Consider the following 25,918-nt stretch of genomic DNA (forward strand, 5'->3'; position numbering starts at 1 on the left):
GGCGCGCGAACTTATCTGGACGTGCGCGCGTCACCGTGTCGGGGGCCGGGTGGGCCGGACCGCCCCCCCTCCACAATATCAAGTCACAGTCAATATTACTCAAGTATTAACACTTAAATGTTTTGGGCGAGAATGCCCCTAAAAGTGTGAAGTTTAACGCACACAAGTTTTTTTCTTTCTTTTTCTGGGAACTCTGGTGCCTCCTTACACTCCAAAAACATACATTTTAGGTCCAGTGGTTACGATATAAACAGAATAGGAAGGCAGTGAACACTAGGTGGCAGCATCATAACCAGCGTCTTTCCACACAGCTCCTGTTGTACATTCGAGCTCTTCCCAGTCAAACGCCACTTAAACGAGTGGATCAATTCCATGTGCAGAAAGAGATGGTAATTAGACTGATTCACTAGGGAGTGGAATCATCACGCACATACTCAACAGATGTCTGACGGAACGCTGACCAGGACTCGAATGAATCACACACACCGAGATCAATTCGCCAGAGAAGCTTTTATTAAAGCACAGCGGTCTCACACAGATATCTACAAGGCAGCGTGCTTGTACGTTGCTCATAACAGCACATCTCCGAGGAGATCTTTGTTAAATAAGTGGAAATTAGTTATTGGTCAAGACATGAGTGTGTTTGGATTGTTCTCGTTCATTACAGTATCTATTCGCTACCTCTACAGGAAGTCAGCCGACTCAGACCCAAACGTCGCGCCGACCAGATGGTTCCGAGTGCCACAATTCGTCGCCACATTGGTTCTGACAAAGAACTTCATCTTCAAGTATTGGTGTTGAGAGATGAGCCTTTCCCCCCGCTCCAATCCAAGAAGCTGCTGGGTTACTTGCTCTCATAGTAGAACCATTTATCAACTGCAAAATGATAAGATTACAGGCAGTTAAATTTAGCAGAAATTCAGTGATGCTGCCTTTACTGAAAGAAATAAAACCCTACCTGATGAGGGGATAGGCTCTGCTTTCCCGCAAGGACACGTCTAAAAACAAAGTGAAACATCAGCTTCGGAGGCACCATGTCAACATGTGAAGTTATTACTTTACAAAAAAAAATTACAATTACTTACCTGTTCAACAGCCGCTTTTGCATCAGCCGCTGAGCAGCAGTAGTCGCTGTCGCCAGCCGAGAAGCAAGTGTTTTTGCTGTTTTATCAAACGATTATTTAGATTAACTGTGGTCACATTCATTTTGTTTTTTTAAACTTAAATCTAAAAAGCACCTGTAACCTCAAGGCAGCAAGAACGATGACAGAACTCACCAGTTCAGTTCACCAGAGCTGGCTTTTTGGGAAAGGAGGGCTTTCCAGAAGTTGTGGGTACTCTTTATTACTTCAATGGCAAAGTCCTGAAACATAACACATCAATTACTTGATTTTTGTAAAAAAAAAAAAAAAAAGTACTAAAAATAACAATGTGTAGATTATGACAGTGTGTATGATCCCTATTTCATCACACAGCCAAAACCTGGGGTGTGTAATGTGGACACCTTGTCTTTAAACTCGTCGTTGAAGGCAAACCGGTTCTCTGGCTTCCCATCTGGCACTTTGTACCTCCTGAACCAGTCGACCGTGGCCTCCAGGTATCCCGGCTTCAGGCGCTGGACGTCACTGATGTCTGCAAACAGACCAAACCGGCGCATGAAATGCTGCTGCGAGCTGGAGTAAAACACTTGAGCGAGGTGAGAAAGGGGATGAGGCGAGACGCCTTACTGTTCAAGTCGTTGGCCTCCGGGTCCTCCACGTTGATTGCGATCACCTTCCAGTCGGTCTCGCCCTCGTCGATCATGGCGAGGATCCCGAGTGCTTTCACTTTGACGACTTCCCCGCGGGAACACACCTACCAGACATTCTCAGTTCACGTTTCAGTTTCCACACGAAGCATCAGCATGTCCATCTTCATTTTACACATTCGTCATTTCCACAAGCAATGCGTCACCTTAGTGCCGATTTCACAAACGTCAATGGGATCGTTGTCGCCGCAGCAGCCTGTGTCTCCATCTTTATGTGCCGGGTCTTCCCACGTCTGAAACACGGCCGCATTAATCAAATCAAACAGACGGACGCATGGTCAGATGTCCTGAGACTTCTTTTAAAGCCGACGCACTGACCTGGGGAATGGCTCCATAGTTCCAGATGTAGCCCTTGTGCGGGAAAACATTGGCAACATATCGCAACTTGCCTTTCTTCACATCCTGCTTGATCGGGTTCAGGAGGTCTTTTGTTGCAATCTGAAGCAGAAATTAATTTGTTCCCATTCTTAAAAATGTGACACACGATACAAATGTACTTTTATTCCATCAACATTAGTCTTACTTCCATCTTTGCGTTTGTCCATCTTGGCACTTCAACAACCATGTGAAAAACGTTCTGCAACAGACAGGAAGTACATTCTCAGCATTTCAACTCTACGATTATCATTCTTTACTACAAGTTAAGAGAACCTGCTTCAGAGCGATAAGACAACAATCTTTTGCAACCTCTGGTTATATTGACAGAGCACTGAGAAAATAGAGCAAAGGCCACTGCCTGGTAATCCGACGATGACGTTGCAATTACGCAGCGCGCTAGTGAAAGAATATTTATATAAATATATTGAGAGAAAGATGACTGATTCACAACATGCGGGATTAAACTAAGGTCACGTAAACTAAAGCAGACACTTTCTTACCTGACTCTCATTGGCATACATTGGTATGTCGTGGAATGGCGAGATGTACTTTCCTTCAGCATTTTCTGCAAAACGGTGAAATTCATTGACTTAGTTAATGTAAACTCCACACACTCATGAGAAAACTCCAGATTGCATCAGACCAGCACAGAAAATACAGAAACTAAATGAGTTTCTTTTCACATTTTGACTACGTTAGTTGATGCTACTTTTCTTTGTCAGATTGGGAATAATGTGAATTCATAACGATAACTTAACTCACTAACTTATAAAGGATACACTAAACGAAACAAGTGACAGGTTAACATTGATCTACAGTCTGCATTGTGTAATAAAAACTTAAGATTGTATCTAAGAAGGAACTTTAACAGTTTCAATAATGTTTTATAATCAAAGAAGAAGTTGTGCCAACACCTGTAACATTTTATGATGTTCATGCTGATCAGCCCATCAAGTTTACAGAGATTAAAAAACTTCCTCTTGCCAGGATGAAGCTGGAATAACAAGGCCTGCTTCACATCGCATCCACTGGCTCTACTGTGACTCTTGTTTCTGATTAAATGGCTTCCCTTTAAACTGGTGACCGACTTTCTTGTTGCTCCTGGTAACAGCAGACGATAAGAGACGCTTAAGTAAGACGGTCACCAATTAACTCGGAAACCGGTTAACCCGAAACACCAGCGCGACCGGCTTAAATGGGGACGTAAACCCGCAAGACTGGTTGGCGTCTCCTACAAGACTCAGACGCTCCCGTGCGTTTCTCTCCCATCTCTTATAATAAAAATTCAGAAGACTCCTTCGTGAACGTTTAGAAATAATGTGCATGCAATTTTCGCCGCTCGTGCCAACAGTGACAGGACGAAACCCGCCAGCAAGAATAAATAAAAGGTGACACGTGGGAGGTTGCGGGTGACTCGCGGTGTTACTGGAGAGAAAAGATAAGTTAAAAAAGAGACCATCTTTATTATTTCGACTAATTTTCTACTTACTGAAGAATATGCGGTAGTCTAAGGTGTTGGGGTTTCCCCTCTCTTCCACTGTGTAGCTCATGGTGGGGTGTGGGTCTGTGTTGCTGTGTGCGGCTCTGGATGAAGGATGGCGGCGGAAGAATAGGTCTTCACCGTGGAGTGGGTGGTGGTTGCTCAGCGGCAGGGCGCATGCGCACACAGCAACTGAGGCCTTCATGTATCCTCTGGAAAATATAATTTTATAAATTGGATTCAAAAGTACATTGACAATGGACACAATTAAGCTTGTCCTACAAATGCATGCTCGTCACAGATGTACCACCAATTTAGAGAAATAAACAAGCTTGTCTCGTGCAATAAGATTTAGTGCCGTAGCACGCAGCTTTCTTCACTGTTGGTGCAGTTTTTATATCAGAAGTCATTATTGTATGTACAATATTTATATTACTTATCAGTTGTTTCATTTTTAATCTGGAAGGTTACATGGAATGAAGATTACAATATCCAGAATCCATAGTCTATTGAATTCATTATCATTTCAGCATCATCAGTGCCTGGCCATTCACATATAATTCTTATATCAGTTTGTATACTCTGTTACGGGACAGTTAGGGTTGGTGTGTGTGTGTGTGTGTGTGTGTGTGTGTGTGTGTGTGCGTGTTTCTATTTTATTTCTATTTTTATTTTATGTGAAGCACTTTGAGTTGCATGTATATCTGTATGAAAAGTGCTCTATACATAAAGTTTGATTTGATTTGATTTGATTCATTTCAATCGTTCAATGACAAATATTTACTCAACTTTTTTCAAAACACTACTGACTAGTTGTCCCTTCCAAAAGAGATATTTATCTCTGTAGAAGTTAGGGGTAAAATAACGGTAGAATTAAAAAAATATACTGCGTATGAGGTGACATTGTGTTGCCTTTTTTCATCAGTTAATTATCGAATAACCTTGAATAGACATTGAGACTGATTTCAAGACTATACTAGATCTACTAAAACTACCAGTTTCAATATTTACGAGGAGCCCTGAACGTAGCATTGAATCACAGTTACTCGACTATTTGATTTGTCTTTTATGAACCTCGGAAAAGTGGATGCCGTCATCCCGCTTCATGCCGGATCGATCATGTGATCGACTGTAACAGTTTTTAACACAGCAGTACTGCCCAACCATGGCTATTTCGAAGTTACTTTAACGAGGAGCAATTTCAACTGATATCGGGCGGGATTGTTTACAAGCGCGTACCTCAAAAAAATAGCGCCACGATCTCACAATGCATAGCGGCATGACGTAGCTTCACATTCTCTATTACATTCTTTTTAATCACATTCCTGTGGGCACAGATATTTGTGATGTGTTTTATACCTATGTTTCCGGGCACGCTTATTTCAGCCCCCTGACGTCACGTCCGGCCGCAGCTCGTCGTGCTTCCTGCCTTTGCTGAGGGAGGGGACGGAGCTGACGGCTGGGAGGACGAAAGGAGAGACCAGAAAGCCTTCGGGAGGATAAAAGAGAGAGGGGGAACGGGCCGGGCTTCCACCGTCCGTCGGGAAATTTTGCACCGCGGTTTTCTGTAGCTGCTGGATTTGTCACCCAATCGGCGCTGAAGATGTCTGCCAGTCGTCAGCTGAGCGAGAGCAGGGCCATCCCGAACAGGACGGTGTTGATCAACGACACAACGCAGCTACCTCATGACTATTGCACCACCCCCGGAGGCACTTTATTCTCCACCACTCCCGGAGGTGAGGCAACACCGGGTCTGCTTCATTGCACTTTGACTGTTCCCTGTCGTTCACTGTCGCTCGTCAGTCCGGCCTCGGGCTGCGGCGTTATCCCGATCAAAACAAAAACAAAGATATGCCCCGCCCCCTTTTCTTTCAGCCGCAGCCTGATTGGCTGGTTCACAGCGCAGAGATGGAAAGACGTGTTTTATTTATCAATCGTGGTAAAAACGTTGTCCTATGATGTCGAAATGTTGCAAAGATGTTTAACAATACACGATTGACTGACCTGCTTCGCCGTACATTTATTTGCAAAGGAGGAAGAAGCAAAGTAAAAACATGTTCATTCATTTATAAGCAGAGTTTACAGATACCACTCTGTGCATCCATGTTTGAAGCAGAAGACAGGGGGAATTAGTAGCCATATGACTGAAAATGAATTAAGCAGCACTGGTGACAAAATTGATTCAGATGAGCAGCACATTCCACAGCCTTGGCTTTTTTATTTTATTTTTCCAGCTATGCATATTTGAGCTTGGAACAGTCATACTGGACATGTGAGTAAAGGGGAGGTAGCTACCTTTAAATGGTCTCAGTGTTGTGTCGTGTCTGCTATTCTTAAATTTGTTTTAAAAAAAAAAGTTCTCTTAGAAATATTTACAGTTTAACTCGCGATTGAAGCCTGTAGCAGGCTGGTCTTATGTTTAACGGCAGTGTTTTAGGGGGTTCCACCATAGCACAGTTTATAATTATAATGGTTTGTTTTTTTTACAATTACGATCGCAGACAAATGTGTGAAATGAAAACTGTATACTACAACCACACTGTAGTCAAAAAGACCAAAACCAAATACAGACTATGGCTCTGGAGTGTGCAGTTTAAAAAAAAAAAAAAAACGTTTTTCAGATTTATGTTGTTTATAACTACAGTTTCTTTAAGGAACAGTTGTGTAACTAAGGAGAGGTGCAAAAAAAAAAAAATCACTGGACCTGAGCCAATGTCAATGTCATGAAGTCCACTTCAGTTTGACCTGTTGTGACAAGTCAAGCACATCTATTGTGAAAATATGCAAATAAATCCAAGTTATTTATGAGTGATGAACAATCAAAACAGTTCTAATGTCATCATGATTGTCAAGATGAAACCTGACCTTAATGAACGCCAGTAAATGACTTCTCACAAATATGAATAAATCCTCTACATGTCTTTACGTATGTTTTGATCTGGCAAATTAAATGAAATTCTTCTATTAAATTATGCCTGAAAGAACGACTTTTTAAGGTTTTTGTTTCTTCCTGCCCCGTGAACCTCATTCTACAGGTTGGATCTTATCTGGTAGGGTTGAGTGTGAAAGAGAATAGCTGTTGTTTGAACAGGCAGGTGCTTGTAGAGAGAGTGTAGACTTAGGGCCGTCTGGAAGAAGTCCAGCCTTTTGACTAACAATTTGATTGCACCCACACTATGTTTCCTTGTAAAAAAAACCATGACGAACAGAAACTTGCTCTGTCGCAGGCACCCGGATCATCTATGACCGAAGGTTTCTGTTGGAGCGGCGTAACTCCCCCATTGCCCAGACCCCCCCTGCTCACCTGCCCGTCATCCCCGGAGTGACCAGCCAACATGTCCTCAGTGAGAACCAGAAGAATGAAGCCAACAACCACATCAACAAACAGGAGGGCAAGACTGCAACCGGTAAGCAAGGAGCGATCGCTTTCGGTGGTACTGCTGGCTGAGTCACACCAAAAGTGCTTTGTTTGGATTCAGGGGAAGCAAAACTCTTGTGCCAGTTAGATTATTTGTAAAATCTGATAGTTTTTTTTTTATTTAATATAATCTTCAACTCTTGTTTTGAATTAAGTGATTTAAACGCCATTACACTGATAATAGATACATATATTTAATATTTATTTAAACATTTATTCACTAGAAATAAAGGAAAATCCCATACTGGAGAAAGCATGACACCCCCCGAAAAGTCTCTGGCGCCCCCCAGAGGAGTCCCACTGAAATTACTTATGAAAGCATTTGCAGTGATGAAAAAGACTTTAAGTGTAAGAACGAAGTGTAATCAAGGTTAAGACTGAACATGACACAAAAGTTTTGTGCAAGATAATCTAAAGTTGAACAGCTGAACCTGATTTAATTGGTTTCCTTGTTGGCGCGGCCCAGCCTTTATGTCGTTATTCAACTCTGTCATGACGATAAGCCGACCAGCCTGTTCCAGAAACGTCTCAATATCGTGTTTTGCTTTCAAGGTGACGACGCCCAGTTTGAAATGGACATCTAACCGAGTGGAACCACACCAGCAAAAGGAAGTGACCTGGCATCACTCGTGCCAGTGGCTTGGCTTGTAGAAACCAGTGTCGCGAGTCCTCATGGCAGCCATCTTCTTTCGCTCTTTGTCTCACTGCTGGATGTAATGTGTGTAAAACCATGGAGACTCAGTGTGTCATTCATACAGGTACAGTGTGACCAACTCTGGAAACTCGGCTTATTCAAATAGATTTTCTTGGTTATCACTACAAATCAACACATGAATACACAACAAGGGAGTGGTAATTAGATCGTATGAAACCCTCCCCCCTTTCTGAAAATGGTCCTATTTGTACATTGAACTGCTAGATTTAAAGCTTCCTGTGCTTTGGGATTGGCGGGGCACATTGTTAAACTTACCATATTCCAAGTGAAAAGGGGAAGTCATTTTTAGTACTGGCCTAAGAAAATATTGAAAACGTCGATACCCATCACAGACTTTGCTTTAAAGACTTTGATTTTTGTTTGAAATGACTTGAAAAGCTCCACAATGGATGATCGGTTGTAAGAGTTTTTTTTTTTTTTTTCCAGTGATGGTATGTAAACGGATGCTGTGTTTGGAGTCTTTTCCAGTGTAGCTAAAGATTTCATGCCATGCCAACTTTCCAGTTTTCATTACCGATAAAAGCCTGCATGACTCCAGTTTTTTAGGGGAAAACATGTTGATTTTGTTTTTTTGTTTTTTTTATGAATTTTGAGGCAACGATCAAACTGTTTTCTGAACATAAAATTATTGTATTTTCCCAAATGTTACGTACAGATGTTGACAAATCTGACAACTGATAAGGTTACATTTCATAGCATTTATTGCAAAGAAAAATTGACACTGTATTTCAACTTCGTAGGAGGAATTTGCACGGGGTGCTACCTGCCAGGTGATTTGTTGTTTTTGTTTTTTGTTTTTTCAGGCGCGTACTACATTCACTTTAGGAGGGAGGGGGCAGCTGTTGCCCTGAAATACTGAGATAAGTTTTAATTAAAAAAAAAACAAAAACCCTTTCAACAAATTATCTAAATTAACATACACCCAGTCCTCCAGAACAGTGTTTGTGTGTTTTGTTTTTTTCTCCGAGCTTCAGCAGATTGTCTTGAAGAATGCCTGCTCCAAAATCTGATTTGCCTAAAACTTCACAGTGAAGCCAAACAATGGTCGACAGGCCCACTCACATTTTAAGATGTCTCTGGTGATGGTTTACCTCCATGCATTCATCTTAACTGGACTTGAATGAGGAGTTTTATTTCTGTTAGACAGAAGATCAAAAAAAAAAGAAGAAAAGACCACTTCACTGCAGTCCATAGTTTACTTTTGTATATGCACAGTTTCTGGTCCCATTGTGAGACATTTCTTTAAATAATGCAGAGCTCATCTTGTCAATTCAACGTTGTTTTTATAAAACTTATCTCATTAATCAGAGAAACAGATCATTTTTATTCTTTTGGGGGAAAATACATCTTGTCAATTCAGAAAAATAAACATTTTCTAGAATGTTTTATGTAAATGCAGTGGGCTTTCACAGTTCTTAACTATTCAGACCAGATAAACATAAACAACCAATAATACTCCCCATTTTTAGGGTAAGAGATTAAGATTTTTGAGAAAAAAAAACCAAACAAAAAAACTTGAAGTAATCCAGATGTTTTATATGCATTTTAGGTTTTTTAATACAGTCTCTTGGTGTTGAGGGTATCTGTTTGGGTACGAGCACTTTCAAGGCTTTTAGAATTTTTTTTTTGGGACACGTCAAGAAACCAGTAAACCATGTTTACATCTGGCTTGATGAACGCGGTCCCTCCATCTTTAAATCTGTCCCCAGTGTCCTTAAATCCAGCTGACGTTACCTGTGTCTTCTCATGCGTCGTGCCCACCCATGCCTTACTTCACATGAAAATGCAGTAACTTAAATAGCTTCCTCGTCATCAATTTATACTTTCCGACAGATGTTTATTTTTTCACTGCAACATTAAACAGGTGACATTGTACTTGGCAATTCGGCAAAACTAAAAGTTTAAAGAAGTTGTTATTTTTTTATTTCTTCCTTCTTTTTTTTTACTTTGGTCAAACAGCTGTGAAATTTGGAAGTGTGTTTGCGAGTGTGTGTGCAGATGGATGGATATGTTATGGAAATTAAAATGGCACTTACCACACGCTCATTTGGTCCCAATTAGGATTATTAGTGTTTTTCATTTTTAATACAACAATAATGTGGTTCTGCTCATTTTAAAGTAGCGGCTCTAAAAACCATGACGTTCCCATTTCTCTGTTCGACTGGAACCTATGAGTGATGTCTATCAAAGGTTACTGTTTAATTTTCTTTTCCGGCTTTGTAATTAACTCCGACCATGTTTTGGTGACAAATACATTGAAGGGTCGCTTGAGCCCAGTTTTGCATTGCACATTTCTTGGCGATAACAGTCTTCATACAGAACTCAGATGGGAAATTAATTTCAAATCGGTTTGTTTTGACAATGAGGGCTTTACATATTGTGTTGAAAGAGATTTGAAACCAGCCTACTGTAATCTTCTGTTCTGATTTCAAATAACTTTATTTTCAGTGAAACTCCAATGCCAGTGGACACTGTTGCTGCAAGATCAATAAAATTCCATTGAAGGAAAATGAGACTTTGTGTTTTTATTGTAGCTGTCTAAATGCTTTCAGTCCCTTCTCCCGCTCATTTTCTCAATGGAGAGAAAGTGTTATGAACAGTTTCACACTGTCAAAATCACATGAAGTATCCACAGGTTAATAAAAGACTAATTAAATTGCAAAATTTTATAAATGCTCCAAGTTTCTGAGTTGTAAATAAGAAATCTCTCTTCCATTACATACCACAGAGAAAATGTCTCATCTCATCCAAAGGTTCACTACAGTGTGAATAATCCCTAAATTACAGTCACAACTGTGAAAAAGCTGTGTAGGGACAGGAACAACAAGTAACTCTGGCTGTTCATGGTGAGAGGCAAGTTGAGCCACATATTTCACAGCATGCTATCCCATTATAGCTCATAGCTTCTGGAATCTTTCCACATTTTGTCACATTACAACCACAACATGTAAATAGACTTGAATGGGATTTTATGTCATAAACTAACACAACACGTGGCATAATTGCACAATAAATAACTGAAAGGTTTGCTTGCAGCATTCACACAAGGTTATCACATTCCATTAATAGCAATACTTAATTTATCATTTGTTTTGCATGGTTAGGTCCACACAAAAAAAAAGTATAATTTTCTGAGTGATGGCAATTCAGGGTTTCAAATTTCATAGTTCATGGCATGATTGCTTTATAAGGTGTATTTGATCAATTTCCAGCATTCACACAATAATAAACCATATGACAGGTATACAAAACACACAGTATGGAGTGACCTGGTGTTGATTTAGCATGGGCTTGCAGGCTGTTTTATTGGTGTCTGTAAAATATGTAAATGTGTAAAATATGAAACTGTTAAGATGCGAAGACAGCAGTAAAGTTTACAGCTGTGTTTTATAAAAACACATGTACATAAAAGTGCAGTGAACATTTAAAAAAAACAACAACAACTGAGGTCTTGACTGCAGTAAATAAAGTCTTTATTCCCAGCAGCACTCACATATACATAGTGTTAGCTGCGTTTGTGACAGGTGGACAAGTTGCCCCGTTTGTCCAAGAATTGTCTGATTTTGCTCTGTAGTGTAGACACCTGATTGAGAAATGTTACGCGACTGTGACACACAACAGCAGAAGCTGTAGAAACTGTTGGTGGTACAACTGTCCCTCACAGTCAACCTTGTATTTTTTATTACAGTCCTGCTTTTTGAAATTAGCCAGGAGGGGTCACCCAACGGTCAAGTGGCCAGAGTGTGGCCTCAGGTCTGCTGCCATCTTCTGGTGGAATATAAAATAGATATTTTTGTATAAACGTGTTTTATGGTCAACAGTGCTGATGGGCCACAATGTGGCCGCCACATATTCTAGATTTAATGACTGCAGGCAATTGAAATTTGACCACGGGCTACAATTGGACTTTGAATATGCATGACTTAATGTTAACCATTTAAATAGATCACCATAAATACAACTTTTAATTCTTATTATTTCTTTGTTGAGGTCATTTTGATAAAGTTTCAAACTTTTATAGAATTTTGGTGAGGCAAAAACTATCCAGTATAATAAAGCTCATGCACACACATTTACTCCTAACTGATTAAGGAGTCAGGAGTAAATGGCTCGTGAAATAACTCCACGTCCTTCCTGCATTGGAGACTCAAAGTTACAAAAAACAGCACAGATGTTACAAAAGTGCTGATACAGGTTATCCTTGAATATATGCATTTATTTATTTATTATACATATCTAAAAAAAATGTTTTTGATCAGGCAGTAAAAGTGGCAGCTTGCTGAATTTTCTTCAGGCATTTATCCGGCCGCCTGCCGGTCCTTCCTCCTTTTCAGCGTCCCTGAGCGAGGCCGGTCCAAGATGGTGAGTTTTGGAGAGAAAACTACGATTAAAATCAGCCCTCCATCGCTGCCATCCGTTCATCAACACACGTTTCTATCAAAGTATTGAACAAATATCCCTTGCCTCTTCATAAAATGTTGATATTAGAGTAGCTGATAATGAAATTCAGTGTAAAATTAGCAGTGCCACACAGTTGCTCCTGCCACTGATTCCTACCCGGACGTTGCACACTTAATTTACCCCATAGATTTGTTCAGTAATGGTGTGTAATTTGGGAACATACACACCCGTTTAGTCTAAAGACTTTCCCTATAACGAAATTAAGTGTTTACTCTTTAATAGATGAATGTTAAGTTTACATATTGCGGATGCTAGCGTTAGCATTGTAGCATTGTGATGAGGCCCCTGGTATAACTCGGACTGATATCCACACACATTCATATATGTCTCTCTTAAATACTTTTTCCTCTGTTATATCCTCAGAATGACACAGTAACAGTCAGGACTCGCAAGTTCATGACGAACAGACTGCTTCAGAGGAAGCAGATGGTAAGGTTTCACCACATGCTTCTACATCTGCATCAGTCTCTGTGAAACAAGTGATTAACCTGCAGTCCATCCTGCCCCGTGTGTCAGGTCGTCGATGTTCTTCATCCTGGCAAGGCGACAGTCCCCAAGACTGAAATCAGGGAGAAGCTTGCCAAGATGTACAAGACGACCCCCGATGTTGTCTTCGTCTTTGGCTTCAGGACTCAATTTGGTGGCGGCAAGACAACAGGCTTTGCCATGGTGTACGACTCTCTAGACTACGCAAAGAAGAACGAGCCCAAACACAGACTGGCCAGGGTGAGTTTTCCACTACTTAGCAGTGTGGCTGCTTGAAACAAAGATTACATTGCATATAATCCTGTCATTGTTTGTGTTTATTCAGTGTGATCTGTTATACATTGCTTTGTAAATAATGAATAGCCCAAATGTGCGTATTGCTGCACTATTTCGTTGTATAAAAGCACTTTGAGAGCTATATTTCCAGAGACTTCCCGTTTGCACGTTTGTCTAAACTTATTTTTTTAAATTGTCTATACATTTCACTTTAAACTGCAGCAAAGCAGTGCCTGACACTGAGAGGCTAGAATCATGAGTTGTGATGGTACTACTTTAATCCCGTTACATAGCTTGCAGATGGATTAATTCACCCATCTAATTGCAAACTGCAAATAATTTGAGGAGAACCTGATCTATCCCTTTAGACCCATTACTGTTGTAAAGATAGTGTGGCCATTTATGGATATGAAGTAATCAATGTGTCACTTGTGTTCCCCAGCACGGTCTCTATGAGAAAAAGAAGACGTCGAGAAAACAGCGCAAGGAACGCAAGAACAGAATGAAGAAAGTACGAGGCATCAAGAAAGCCAGCGTTGGCGCTGCTGGCAAAAAGGTAACGTGTTTCTGTTTAGATAAATTGTGTGTGTATGGGGGAATTCTGTTAATGAAACTCATTGTTTTTATAAGTAAACAAGAAACCCAAGGAAGGACCAATGGATTTATTTGTGGGTTTTCATTCCTCACTTTCTTTTTGTACCCTGCTAATCTTTATCTTTTTTTTCCCACCCCACAATTTTCTTACTGTTTTCATTCCTTTCTCATCTTTTCAATCCTATCAAATTTTCTTCGGAAACTGTAGAAGGTAAATGTGGTCCTAAGTAGACTAACTGCAGTGTGTAGAATAATCCAGGAGTAATGGACAATAGCTAACTGCTGTCTTTACTTCCCCACGTCTCCATGAACGCCACATCAGTAATACTTTTACCTTTGGATGTACATAATGCATCCATTGTCGTTAGCCTCAAACTTACCTGCCCATCCCTTGTTGGTACTAATGAGTACTGCTGTAAGCTAAGTGTTGTTGACCCGTGTGGGTGACTTAATCGCATCCAAGAAAAAGTTCCAGTACATTTACGTATAAGTGAGGTTGTAGTTTTTGAATGAATCCCTTCATGTTCCCATTTCCCACCCGTTATTGGTTCTTTCTCACAGATGAGATCTCTGAATTATGAAACCAAGTTTGATTTTTATTTTATTACCGCCCGGCTGCACGGGTAACTACTGTAAAGTGTGGCCCTCTCAGCCATGACTGCGTCCATTGTTTTATTGGCCTGGGTCCAGATATTGCCACTGTATCCTTTGCAAGGCCATTCAGAGATCTTTTCTATCCCATGTTTCAATTTCCAACATTAATTAAATTTTTTATTTCATCTTTTGTTGATTTTGCTTCCTTTGGATTTCCTTTGCAGAAGTGAAGTGTCAGTCAGCAGGTATAACGGCAGAACAAGCATGGTGTGCCATTGTGTTGCACATCATAAGCTGATAGAGCCCAGTTGTGCCGTGCATGTCACGCCCCACTGTCTCCCTGCAGTTCCCTTTAGCCCCCCTCCCTCCTTACCATGTTGGTTCAAACTTATGGCTAATAGGTTTCCCCCTGTTGTCCCTGCTGTGTGGGATCTATCTTTTAGGCTTTGCCTCCTCTGACTTCTATTTGAACAGACATAAGTGCTTTGACTGTCTTGGATCTGTAGTAGATCGAAGCAGAGTGCAGCATGTGGTGTGTGCTGTGTGTTGGACAGATGAACTAAAAGCCTGCTAGTGTGTCAATTTAAACTTGAGTCATGGTTTTTCAGACTAATGGGTTAAAAACCTTTGTCGTTCCAATATCTACTAGGATTTATAATCATTTTGTTTGCTCTCGACTTTTAATATTTGTTCATGTTTGTGTAGAAATTCAAAGTAGCTCTTGTACTAACTCGTTGTCTCCCAACAGTGAGCCCGGGCGGCCAGGGAGGATCCACACGCTCAAGATGTTCTTGTATATTGTCATCAAATAAAAGTTTGGAGAAAACTGAGAAAAATAACATCTCGGTGTATTGCTCCTTTTTTCTTTTTCTTTTTTTTACCCCATTGCGTTCTGCTCAGTCTTGTCTGTTCGTGGTGAAGAGGAAAGCTGGGAGATGTTGCAGAGTATCTGCAAGTCTGAATCCATTGACACTTGAAGTTGGCTGCGCTCAGGATCAATGTTAAAGGGGTTAGGTTGGGTACAATTTCTGTCCTGGTTCACTACCAAAAACATTCATAACACCATGTGTCTAAGATAACATTTTAACTTGCTCCTCCCATCAAACAGCATACAAAATTAAAATGCACTCATTCTGTTGGGATAGTGTGACCTTGTGTCGTCAGGAGCTGTTGGGAGTTGTGTTGCTCAATTTGACTGGTGATATTATTCAAACGTAGCACAGCTTTTCTAAATGTTTACACGAGACTGCTGGCCTGAAGAGTGAAGGCTGTGATTGGCACTACAGTCGTAGCTGTGACAATTCTGAGGTTTATTGTGAGTATTGGGTTTGTTTTTTATGATTAAATAAGCTTTTAAAAATAAGATTACTGAGAATAATCCAACTTGAATTGCTATTTGGATCCCATTGCAGTCTTGATGTTTGTCTTGGGGGACATCTTGTGGTTTTCTTTTGTCATTACACGAAGGTAACTAAAAACTGCTTATTTCTGTTTTCCTTCAAGATGTCAGTGAGTGAAAGCACAATTGTCCAAATTGAAATGCAATGACTGATATTTATGTACCGTAATTGGCATTCCTGAGAAATACTTTCATGATTTACTAGAATAATATTTTCATCCATCTACTTTAGGTGCTTTATTCACCTTTTTGGGCTACAAATGTGCTTTGTTCTCTCGCAGAAGGCAGGGACGAATATGGACAGGACGAACAATCGCGTATGAACCTATGGCCAAATTTACGGTCTCCAAAGAACCTCAATCTAATTTTGTAACTTTTGTGAGAGGAAATCGTTAAGTAACTATTGACCTTGACAAGAGTTTTAATGTCTTTGGTCACTTGCAATCCTTCAAGGGAACAGCACCTGTAATTCCATTATATGCGACATGTGATGACAAAGCTATTCATTCAAATACATGGAGGAAACCCACACGCAAAACATGCAAACTGCACAGAAAGCCCCTCAAGCTCGGACTCAAAAAGGGAACTACCAGTGAGGTGAGAGCGCAATCACCAAATTACTTAATATATCTTGAAATATATGCCGACTGCTTGAAGACACATTTTTAAATTACTCCCTTAATCATATTCTATATGTTTAGAAGGTCAATATAAAGCAGTTTAATGTCAGTGACTGGACTTTTAGGCCCTACTACTTTAGTTGTAGTAAGACAAACGGCCACACGGTGGCGCCATTCGTTTGAAGAAATGTGGAACAAAAGAGCTACATCAAAGATGTTTGTGAAGTGTTTACCTGCTGCATAAAATATTCACCTCTTCTCAATCAAAGAGTGAATGTGATGAGCAAGGCCTCTGCTGGCTGACTGCTGCGAACACAACCAGCCGCTTCAAGTCTTCGTGTTTATAAATAAACACCGTTTGAAACAATAGATATTCCTCTTTACAGCGTGACCTTTGCGGGTGATTTGCATTGAAATACCCCCAGCGACTGTGTAAATGAAGTGATTAAAATGCTGGGGAATAGTTTGTCCTCAGGGTAACCCTCACTTCCTCGCGCGTCTCCCGGTGTCTCACTTTTCTTTTCTGGTTATCGTCTGCTGATGCGCGATGCGCGGGAGCTGCAGCCACGTCTGTCCTGTAGGGAGAAATGTTTTGAGGGAGGCTACAGAAGGGAGCAAAGTGCTAATGGAAGATTGACTACACACTTCATTAGTAACGACTAAAAGCAGACAACAAGGAAAATAAAATGTGACATTCACTAATATGGTGCTAAAAAAAAAAGAAAAAATGACAACTCGTGACCTCCAATGACCTTCCCGAGAGCAATCTCCAAAGAGCTGCTGCTGCTCCTTTGTATATATAACTCAATTCCACACATGCTGCCCTGTGCGGTATGGAATATATATTCTTACCTTCAACCTTGCAATGTGACATATCGTCATGCGTGTGCAAAGTCTGAAATGTAGGCCAAGCATTTCTCTCAACACAGTCCTCCGTGCAGCACCACCACCACTGGGGGGGAAAAAAAGAGAGAAGCAGTAGCTCGGAGGTAATTCCACTGACACATTTTGAATGCTCTTGCTTCCCACTAGAACAACCTAATGGACAGATGGACTCGGTTTTAATATCTAAGTATTACAGCAAAATGTGAACAGGTGGCTTTCCACCTTCGTGATGTATATTATTGTCCGCGTATTTAAAGGTACCTTTAGTGCCTGTTTTGCAAAAATGATTTTCTTCAACCCATCCTATTCACACGAGGAGGATTAAGGACCACGCTCAGGGAGCCACAGTGGCAACCTGTCAGCAGTGGGGATTCAAACCTGCAAACCTCAGCACACAGGCTTGCTTCTCTTAACTTCTAAGCAAACACTATTCACATATTATTTGACAGAACTTTCTCAGTCATGTGGCGAGAGATTAATGCCGTCTTGGAAATGTTATGAAGGAATTTCTAATAAGAGGTCGTAGGATGTAAAAACTGAAAATGTCATGCAAAAACGCAACCCAAACTGTCGTAAATGAATATGTATAGAACTGCTATAACTAAAAATCGACTGGTTCGGGGAGGTTTGATCTCAGCGGGACTGAGGCAGTGAAGTGATCGAAGGACCTTTAAAAACCAAGAAGGATTTCTCCTGGGTTTACTGCAGAGAACTACCAGGAGCTGAAAATACTCACATTGGAATAAATCGCCTCTACAAACAACCTAAAATGTTGTGAGCAAAATAGGTGTAATCTGAGATTTTAGTTTCTTACAAGACTAAATTGTTTAAAAAAACAATAAACAAACAACAGTTGTTTCATCAGCGGGATGATTTCCTGCAAGTTTCGGTGTATAACGTTAACAATAAAAGTATCTATGTTTTCCTGCTGTATTACCGTGGGTAGTGCTGCTATTTACTTGGTCTGGAGGTTCGGATCTCAATGTTTTGTTATGTCTCTCCACCAGCCTACAAAATTATAGTTGGTGTAATTTTCATACATTGAACCGCAGGCCATCATGAAGTGGTCATTTGGCTGATTTCAGCTCAAACATTGGATAAATCAAGCGCAACCTGCCAATACGATCGCAGCGACTGCTGGGATTTGTTTTCCCTGAATTTAACCCGCGATATCTACAACATCATATTTCGGTAGTCGCCCCAAAGAAAAATCACTAAACAAAAAGCTACAGTAGGTTGGACGCAATGCCGGCTGTATTCAATTAGCTGCAATCTGTGAGCCGGCCTACAAGATGTCAGTGAATCCTCCAAACATGCCCTGACCCAGAAAAGGCTTCTGATATTCACGGGGATCTTTGCTTGACATGTGTGTGTGTGTGTGTGTTGTGGCGGAGGCTGAGAACATGTGGGTGACCGTTGGAACGGTGCGCGGCAGAAGAGCTTGCAGGGGAGAGACGAGGGAAAAAAAAAAAAAAGGCTGTGGGGGTCTGCCACGGCTCTGTGGTGCTTCAACCGTGTGTGGTTGTGGGAGGTTTGACATAAGTGGAGCTTTCAACCCGGGGACCGGTAACAGATGGTGTTGGGAAATTAAGCCGCACTCTCCGCAGCCCTGTCGGTCCGTCCCAGGAGTCTCTGCCTCTCTCCGTCTTTGTCTCTCTTTTCTCTTTCTTCCCCGCAGCCTCTGCTCCCGGTGTCTCTTGCTCAATTTTCCCCCGCTTATCTCCCGGCCTCCCGCTCTTTTTGACAGTGCTGGAGTGGCAGGAATCACTTTCGGGGCCATTTCAGGGAAGGAAAAGCGGGAACACGTCGGTTGGATAGTTAACGGGGCCGTTGCTGTAAATGAGATACGAGCTGGAGGAGTCAAACGGATTAGAATATGGGGAAAAGATAGTCGCGGGCAATGTTAACAAGGATGTTGTGTGATGCTGCGCAGCAGAGAAACGGTGATGCTGTGTGGGTTGTTAGTATCTGCAGCCTCAGCATCAGGGGACTGTGCCAAGGGCCTCCGGGGCCCTTCCTACATGCCACATTAAAACAAAAAAAAATAAAGGGAGGATGGCATTCACCTATGCTTCTCTTCAGGACAGGAAAAGGGCTTTAATAATGAGGATATTCTTCTGCCTGCGCGTACGACAAAAGCGTTTCTGCACTCAGGTCCACGATAGATGGTTATGAGGCACACAATGTTTATGCCCTAACAACAGGTGCCATTTTAATGGTGTGGTTCTCTCCATGCAAAGCGAGAAGAAAGTGAACAGAATTCCTGCTGACTCGCTGTGTGTTTGTGCCGGCTCATCCGAACGGATATCAGTGGCGACAACAGAAGCCAAAGACAATCGTCTTGTCGCTCTCCGCGTCTTTACATTGTGCGTTTTAAACTGGGTAGAATCCGCAGCTCTCCTTTATTTGTGATTTCTATAAATGTAGGTGCATGATTACCGGGCAGACCCGTGTTTGTTTTGCAACCACGAGCTCTAAACTAAATGTTTTCAGTGACTGTGTGGATGTTTGTCTTTTTTTTTTTTTTTTTTTTGCAAAAGGGGGCAACTTGCTGTAAAGTGGGGCCGGGTTTTTGAGGATGCAGTGCATCTTAATGAGGTATGTCTCCCTTGTTGGCCTCAGCAGGGGAATCATCACAGCTCATTTTGCAGTCCTGCAGTGTCCTATCAGCTTTGGCAGCCTGCACTAAGTTCACTCCATCTGCCAGTTGCTAGGTGCTGATATATAAAATGATCTGCGCCTTGGTAGCCCCTGAGCACCAGGGAAGTGATTTGCTTTTGAGGACAAACTGCGTTTCGTGAATCCTAATTATCCTCTTTGCATCACCAGCCTGACATGGTTTTTGTCATTTATTCCTCTCTGGAAGTGGTGGAGAGGAAAGAAAACCTGCAGAGACTGCAGCAAACTACATCTGCCCAGACAGGCAGAGCTGGTGTTGATGATGTACTGTACAGTCACGGATATATATATATATATATATATATATATATATATATATATATATATATACCTGCCGTCTAATTCTAGTTGTCTAACCAGTGTGCACATGTGAAAAAACACTTCTTGGGTTCAATCATGTGAGTTGTATTGAAACCACTCTGTGGCATTTTCTTTCCCTCTGGCTGTTAACATGCTGTCTGAGGCTCGGAGGACATCGCACCGGTATAAAAGCGTGTCAACTCACCTGCCTTTTCCAAACCTTCGCAGCATGCCCAGGAATTCTGTTCATTTCTTTTGGCATTGGGAGGCAAGTCTGTAAAGCTGTGAAACACAGAAGGGGTGGGGAATAATCTGGACGTTTGTAGAGAAGTATATGGGGGGGGGGGAGAAAAGGGTTATCTGAAGGAGAGGTAAAGGAGAGAGAGAGGGGAGAATCAGGAGGGTGCGGTAATGAGAAAGGGCAGCAGATGTGAGTGACAGTATGATGGAACGCTCTGTGTGATCGTCATGCTCTCCAGACTGGGAGGTGTGTGCACACGAGGTATCACGGGCACACATGTGTGTCCTTGGGTTTTAGAGAAAGGAGATTTTTACGTTGCCTCATCAGATTTGTGCCAAAAATGTAAGCCTGTGCCCTGCAGACGCTTCAACGTGGTCTAAGTAAATAGAGATATAGTAAACGGCCCCCTGATGCTTTAATGCTCATTTTAATTCTAATGCCAGTGACATCGATCATCTTCTGCGTCCACCTCTTTCCAAGATTTAGATGAAAAGATTGATACCGCTCCCACATCTGTATGCTAAATATGAAACAGCTGCCTGCAGCCAGGTAATTTTGCATGAAGACGGTGTTTTAGAGCGGCGGCGAGCTCTGTGCAGAGGTAACAAAACCTACCCACAGGCACATCTACAACTCAGTAACTTACCCCATTATATTATACATGGTTCAGAACCTCCATCAAACCACCATTTGTCAATGTAACACCTTGAATTTGGAGGGTATCAGTTATGCTGTAGAGGGCATTTTGCCGTCACGTTTGATTCCTCATGGGAAGAGTCCACCGAACTGTTCAGAGTGATCAGGTTTATCTGACGTGAAGTATTTGGTGGGAGTGGTCTCCTTTTCGACGCAACAAGGGATCCTTGAATCTTTTCATCTGAGAAAATGACAGATTTCTTCATGTCGAATGAGCAGATAACAGAGGATATGACCTATAAATAATACCCATAAAGCCAAAAACCCATGGAGCAAAAGTGAGTATTTCATATCACGTATCTATTTTCACTATACATTATTTACACTACATTTGAAGGGTGAATTTTTTTTTCTTCATTATCTTACAATTCTATTTGACATGATTAAAGTTCTATTACTGTATATGTTGGAAAGTTAGGACACTGTTAACTGTAAATACAATCAGTATACAGTTAAACTAATATAAACTAATATTATTCCCAATGGAAGATAAAGAAGATCTATGTCCTACACTGATTTCGGCAACTCAGACCAATGGGGCATCACCTCTGGGCAATTTTAGTGTCCACTGTAATCCACTGCATCATCTGATGACATTTTCCATTTTATTTAATTTTTGGCAAACTACAACTCAGAAAAGGTCGTGGGCCAGCAAGTACAAGTGTTGAAGACATCTAATTGTGTTAAAAGGCATGTCATAATACCCACTGGGGTCACATTAAAGGACACTCAAGTGAATCATCTGTTTTGGCCTTCCGATTCTTCTGATTTGAAAATGACAATGCAGATGGATGAGATTGTTTTAACAAGATGTTGTTGGTGCTTTCCTCCACCATGATCAAAATATTATATCAAGGATTGCCTTTTCCTTACCGTTCCAGAAACTTGTAGGAGAAATGCTGACGTCCACTTAAGTTATTGTGGCAGCATGTCGTGACCCGCTGTATCTTGCTCAAGACACCGGGGGTAACTCAGGGTTTGAGGAAGACATTTATGAGAATAAAGGCGAAGATGCACCCTACGAACCAAAATGTTTTTTTTACAACTTATCCCAGTTCCAGGAACATTAGCAGCAAACAGACAAATTTATAGATTCACTTTATGAGCACGACGCTCCCCTGAGCAAAAGCCTGGTCCAGTTTTCTTCAATCAATGAAACAAATTTGTGTTTTAGACGTTGCATCATGCGGCTTTCAAAGCACCAATATTACTGTAGTGCATGGTTTTCCAATAGCAGTCAAAAACCAAATTGTCTCAGTCTCTGTGGGCGTACTGCACTTTGATATAGTCCCCACCGGAGAAGGCGGTGAAATAATAATAGACTTTATTCCCACTCAGAATGGGGCAAGGTTGTGTTTAGGCTTGCGCAGGGCACTCGGCTGTCTGTGTGACTGAGTTATTCTGCCATTTTTCTGCTCATGCTCATTCCTCTGCACTCATTGGTATTCCTGTTCATATTACCCTCCTCAATCAGCGGCAGAGAAGCTCTGATTAATGGCAACAGTGAGAGCAATCTCCCAGTGATTCATTAAACAGGACTGGCATGAATAAAAAGGAAGATTTGCTCATATTGCCTCTCAGATCCCATAATATGTTCTGTCGCTGGGAAAATGTATAATTCATGGTGTTGTTAGTGGCTCTCGACATGTCCAACGCATACTGTACATGGGGCTGTATGAAATGAATGAAGGAGTCACATTACTTATCGTCACTGAATCAGGTCATACTGGGAATAATAGATGTTCTCTGTTTAAGCTTGGGACTCTCAAATTATTCACCAGTCTTTTAACGCTTGCCGAGGAATTAAAATGCAATTGATCTCATTATTGCTGTTTGAGTGATCATGTATCTGGTACAGTTCACAGGAGTTAGAACCTTGTCTCGAAAGGTCGTTTTGTTCTAATCAAGAAGAAACACTCAGCACCAAGGATTCACACATTCTGGTCATTTTTGTCAGATTCTCTCTGTATCGTTTGTTTATTCAAATGTCATATTTGCATACAATATTGTTCATAATATATTCAGATGATCTGTACAAGGTTGTCATCGTGTTTTCGGCAAGAACAGCGTCACATTTCTGCGCTGCTGCTGCTGGGTGGAGGTGAAACAGGTTGGACAACATAGCTTGGCTTGTGATTTGGAAGCCATAAGAGACATCCCAGCACTGCACAACCATTCACATCGGACAAATCCCATCTCGGGGAAAATCACCCCAGTGCTCCCATCCACCATATCACTCTGGATTGATTTCTATCAAACATTATCCCTGCAAATGTGCACGAACATGGGCCATCAGGCGAGTGTCATTACTGCTGCTCATTTGCGGGGTAAGAGACGATCGGATGAGACAGAGGCGGAATTAGCTTTGTGTCATTCTCATCCTAAACTGCTGCTGCGTGGGGAGTATGATTAAAAGGATATATATTTCCACCCTGCACATTAAAGACCCCTTGCCCCACTTTTCCCCTCCCACCCATACCGCAGAGCAGACAAAGGCCGCGCTCATGTAGAGCATGATGCCGCGATTGAAATCCTCACCATCTCTGCTACGGTTCTTCTTCAAGGTGATTGCTGATCTGAGTGATAAAATGGATGAAAGCATCCAGGTAGAAAGCCAATCATATAGAGATCCCTTGTATTGCCTTTTCATTACTGCACAACCTACATGAAATGGATGTAGCAAACAGTGTAAGTGAGCCAGGGCCACGTTTCTTTACACCGGCTCTATAGAGGTATCTTTTGCACCGAGCAGCCCGCACTCGTATTGAGCAGTGTTAAAAATCAATAGGCTCTGACCTTACCTCTGTCAGAAGCTGTGTTGGAGACCCCAGCACACAGATCAGGACACAGTATGCCATCCACTGTCTAAGTACGAGCACCAGTAGACTACTAAAGCTACTAGGTGACAGTGCAGTGCTTGTGGGCAGCAAGATGTCAACCAGCAGTGTGAAGCGTTGACGTTTGAAGTACGCAGACGAAACGCTCACATTCACACAGGGCCAAACCCGTTGGGTCTGTTAAACTACGGTATTCCCCCTGTAATTATTAAAATAATTTGTCATTTGAAGTGCAAGACTTTTTTTTATTCAATCATTTCAGACATGTCAAAACAAAACATGTGCGCACGCACATACACACACTGATACACCTATATACATACACTAACATATACATATTCATATAAAAATAATTTTGTTGATAATCTGTATAAATATTTTAATTTGTATTTCATAAAACTATATATACACACAAAATAGCCAATCTATATCCAATCATACCCTCACCCATATATACATACATACATGAGTCATATCTCAAGTTTAACACACCTGAAAAGGGGTAGAAAGAAGTTAAATTGATCTAGTCCTACCTCTTCTCCAATATTCAAAAAAATCAGTTTATGATGACCTTCGGTATTAAAAATATATCTAGTTTTATATATGTAAATATAGCCAGTAATAATGTCTTCTTTTGGTCTAATTTACTCTGCTAATGTGAGAGAACATCCATCAATCTCGTCTAGAATGTATTATCCCAACACAGTAAAGCTTAAGGCTTTACAGTCTCGTGGTGAGCTCTCTTGCATCATAGTTTGGAGGGTCCCCACTTTAAATATCCATGGAGTTTCCACCTTCTCCTTCTTCATGCGTAAGTTTGGGTTTCACTGGCCAAAATGGGGACTCTATTTTGTCTGTGGGTACCAAAGTACCTGAGGAAAGTCCACACATGCACAGGGAGAACATGCAAACTCCACGAGGGTAAAAGGCCCTTGATATAAATGTCAGTTTAGGGAACTTGTATTTTTATTATGTAGTGAATTTGAGTGAAACGAATGGGCCTGTAGATAGTAAATGTATTTTTCCAACTCGTAATTGGTTGGCTTATTATACCACATTCCTGGTTCCCTGTGTAAAACCAGGTGAAACTGGGTCAGGTTTTAATATTATAAGAGAAGTTGCACCTTGAAAGAGAGTGATTACTCCTCGTGTCATGCATTTCCAGTTTGGTGGATGGATTAGGCTTCGTGTTGAGAAGCCCATTAATAATTAAGAGGAACCCAGAATATAAGCTGTTCCCTGTTGTGCAGTCAACTGCACCGGCATGAAAACGAGAGAGGATAGAGGGTTAGAATGGGATGAATGGCGAGAAGCGCTTATGAAATCTGGATATCAGGAAGCAAGAAATCCAGTTAAAGTTTGCAGGGAGATGTTCATTCACTGCCTGGCTTGTCTCAGTGTACTGAAAAACTGATGCAAATCCTTTTGAATCAAAAGCCGGCAAATTCTGTTTGTAAAAATAATCATTATTTCATTGTAATGTTTTTAGTGAGATGTAACTACGCCGTGCCCACATACCACCATTCTGAAACATCTTGTTAATACTATACAGCCGTAATTGTCTCTAAAGACCGCCGTCTGTCTTATATATCAATACCAGGTTCATTATCTTTCATTACAGGAAGAACGATTACTTCAAGCACTTTCCTCTGTGTGTTTGTTGGAGACGCAGCATAAAATAGAACACCTAGGCAATCCCTAATGACTGCTGTAACGTATGCATGATTTCATGCCTTCTGGTGCAGCTATTCCAAGAGCTACAGCTATGATTAGCATCCCAGCAGTGATGTTTATTCCCAGCGAGGTTCTACCCAGAATCTCAGACATGATGCAAAGGCTTAACATAAAACCTGATCAAATAAAATGAAAAGAAATTGTTCTGTGATTGTGGCGTTTTCACAGAGGGGTTTATGTTTACTACCAGGCCAACATTGTTCACTGAACAGTTTATTGCTTCAGGCTTCATGGGATGTATCTGCTTTCTTGAGTGTTTTCGTGCACAGAGGAAAAGCAGTGCGAAAAGAGCAAGCATGTGGAAGGTGAACCCGTGCC

At 41.3% G+C, this 25,918-nt stretch overlaps 3 protein-coding genes across 4 annotated transcripts; 2 read left to right on the forward strand and 1 right to left on the reverse strand.

Annotated features, from left to right (window-relative positions):
* Positions 1-495: 495 nt before the first annotated feature.
* On the reverse strand, positions 496-5,061 carry ppa1b (inorganic pyrophosphatase 1b). Its single transcript, XM_080507273.1, has 12 exons — positions 5,025-5,061; positions 3,675-3,877; positions 2,686-2,750; positions 2,331-2,384; positions 2,126-2,245; positions 1,954-2,040; positions 1,728-1,854; positions 1,505-1,632; positions 1,278-1,363; positions 1,086-1,161; positions 959-998; positions 496-876 (listed from the first exon to the last, which is right to left on the reverse strand). Exons 2-12 carry the CDS (start codon positions 3,868-3,870, stop codon positions 845-847), a joined length of 1,011 nt encoding a protein of 336 aa, XP_080363399.1. The 5' UTR covers positions 3,871-3,877; positions 5,025-5,061; the 3' UTR covers positions 496-844.
* Positions 5,062-5,085: 24 nt separating this feature from the next.
* On the forward strand, positions 5,086-10,308 carry eif4ebp2 (eukaryotic translation initiation factor 4E binding protein 2). Its single transcript, XM_080507279.1, has 3 exons — positions 5,086-5,401; positions 6,893-7,072; positions 7,636-10,308. Exons 1-3 carry the CDS (start codon positions 5,269-5,271, stop codon positions 7,665-7,667), a joined length of 345 nt encoding a protein of 114 aa, XP_080363405.1. The 5' UTR covers positions 5,086-5,268; the 3' UTR covers positions 7,668-10,308.
* A 1,804-nt stretch (positions 10,309-12,112) lies between these two features.
* rps24 (ribosomal protein S24) lies at positions 12,113-15,048 on the forward strand. 2 transcript variants are annotated; one of them, XM_080507277.1, is made up of 6 exons: positions 12,113-12,160; positions 12,623-12,688; positions 12,776-12,985; positions 13,464-13,577; positions 14,434-14,454; positions 14,958-15,048. In XM_080507277.1, the coding sequence occupies exons 1-5, from the start codon at positions 12,158-12,160 to the stop codon at positions 14,437-14,439; spliced, it is 399 nt and encodes a 132-aa protein (XP_080363403.1). In that variant the 5' UTR covers positions 12,113-12,157; the 3' UTR covers positions 14,440-14,454; positions 14,958-15,048. The 2 variants fall into 2 exon arrangements, with proteins under 2 accessions (XP_080363403.1, XP_080363404.1); XM_080507278.1 differs by lacking the exon at positions 14,434-14,454.
* The last annotated feature ends 10,870 nt before the right edge of the window (positions 15,049-25,918 follow it).

Source organism: Blennius ocellaris, assembly GCF_963422515.1.
Source record: "Blennius ocellaris genome assembly, chromosome: 13".
NCBI lineage: Eukaryota > Metazoa > Chordata > Actinopteri > Blenniiformes > Blenniidae > Blennius > Blennius ocellaris.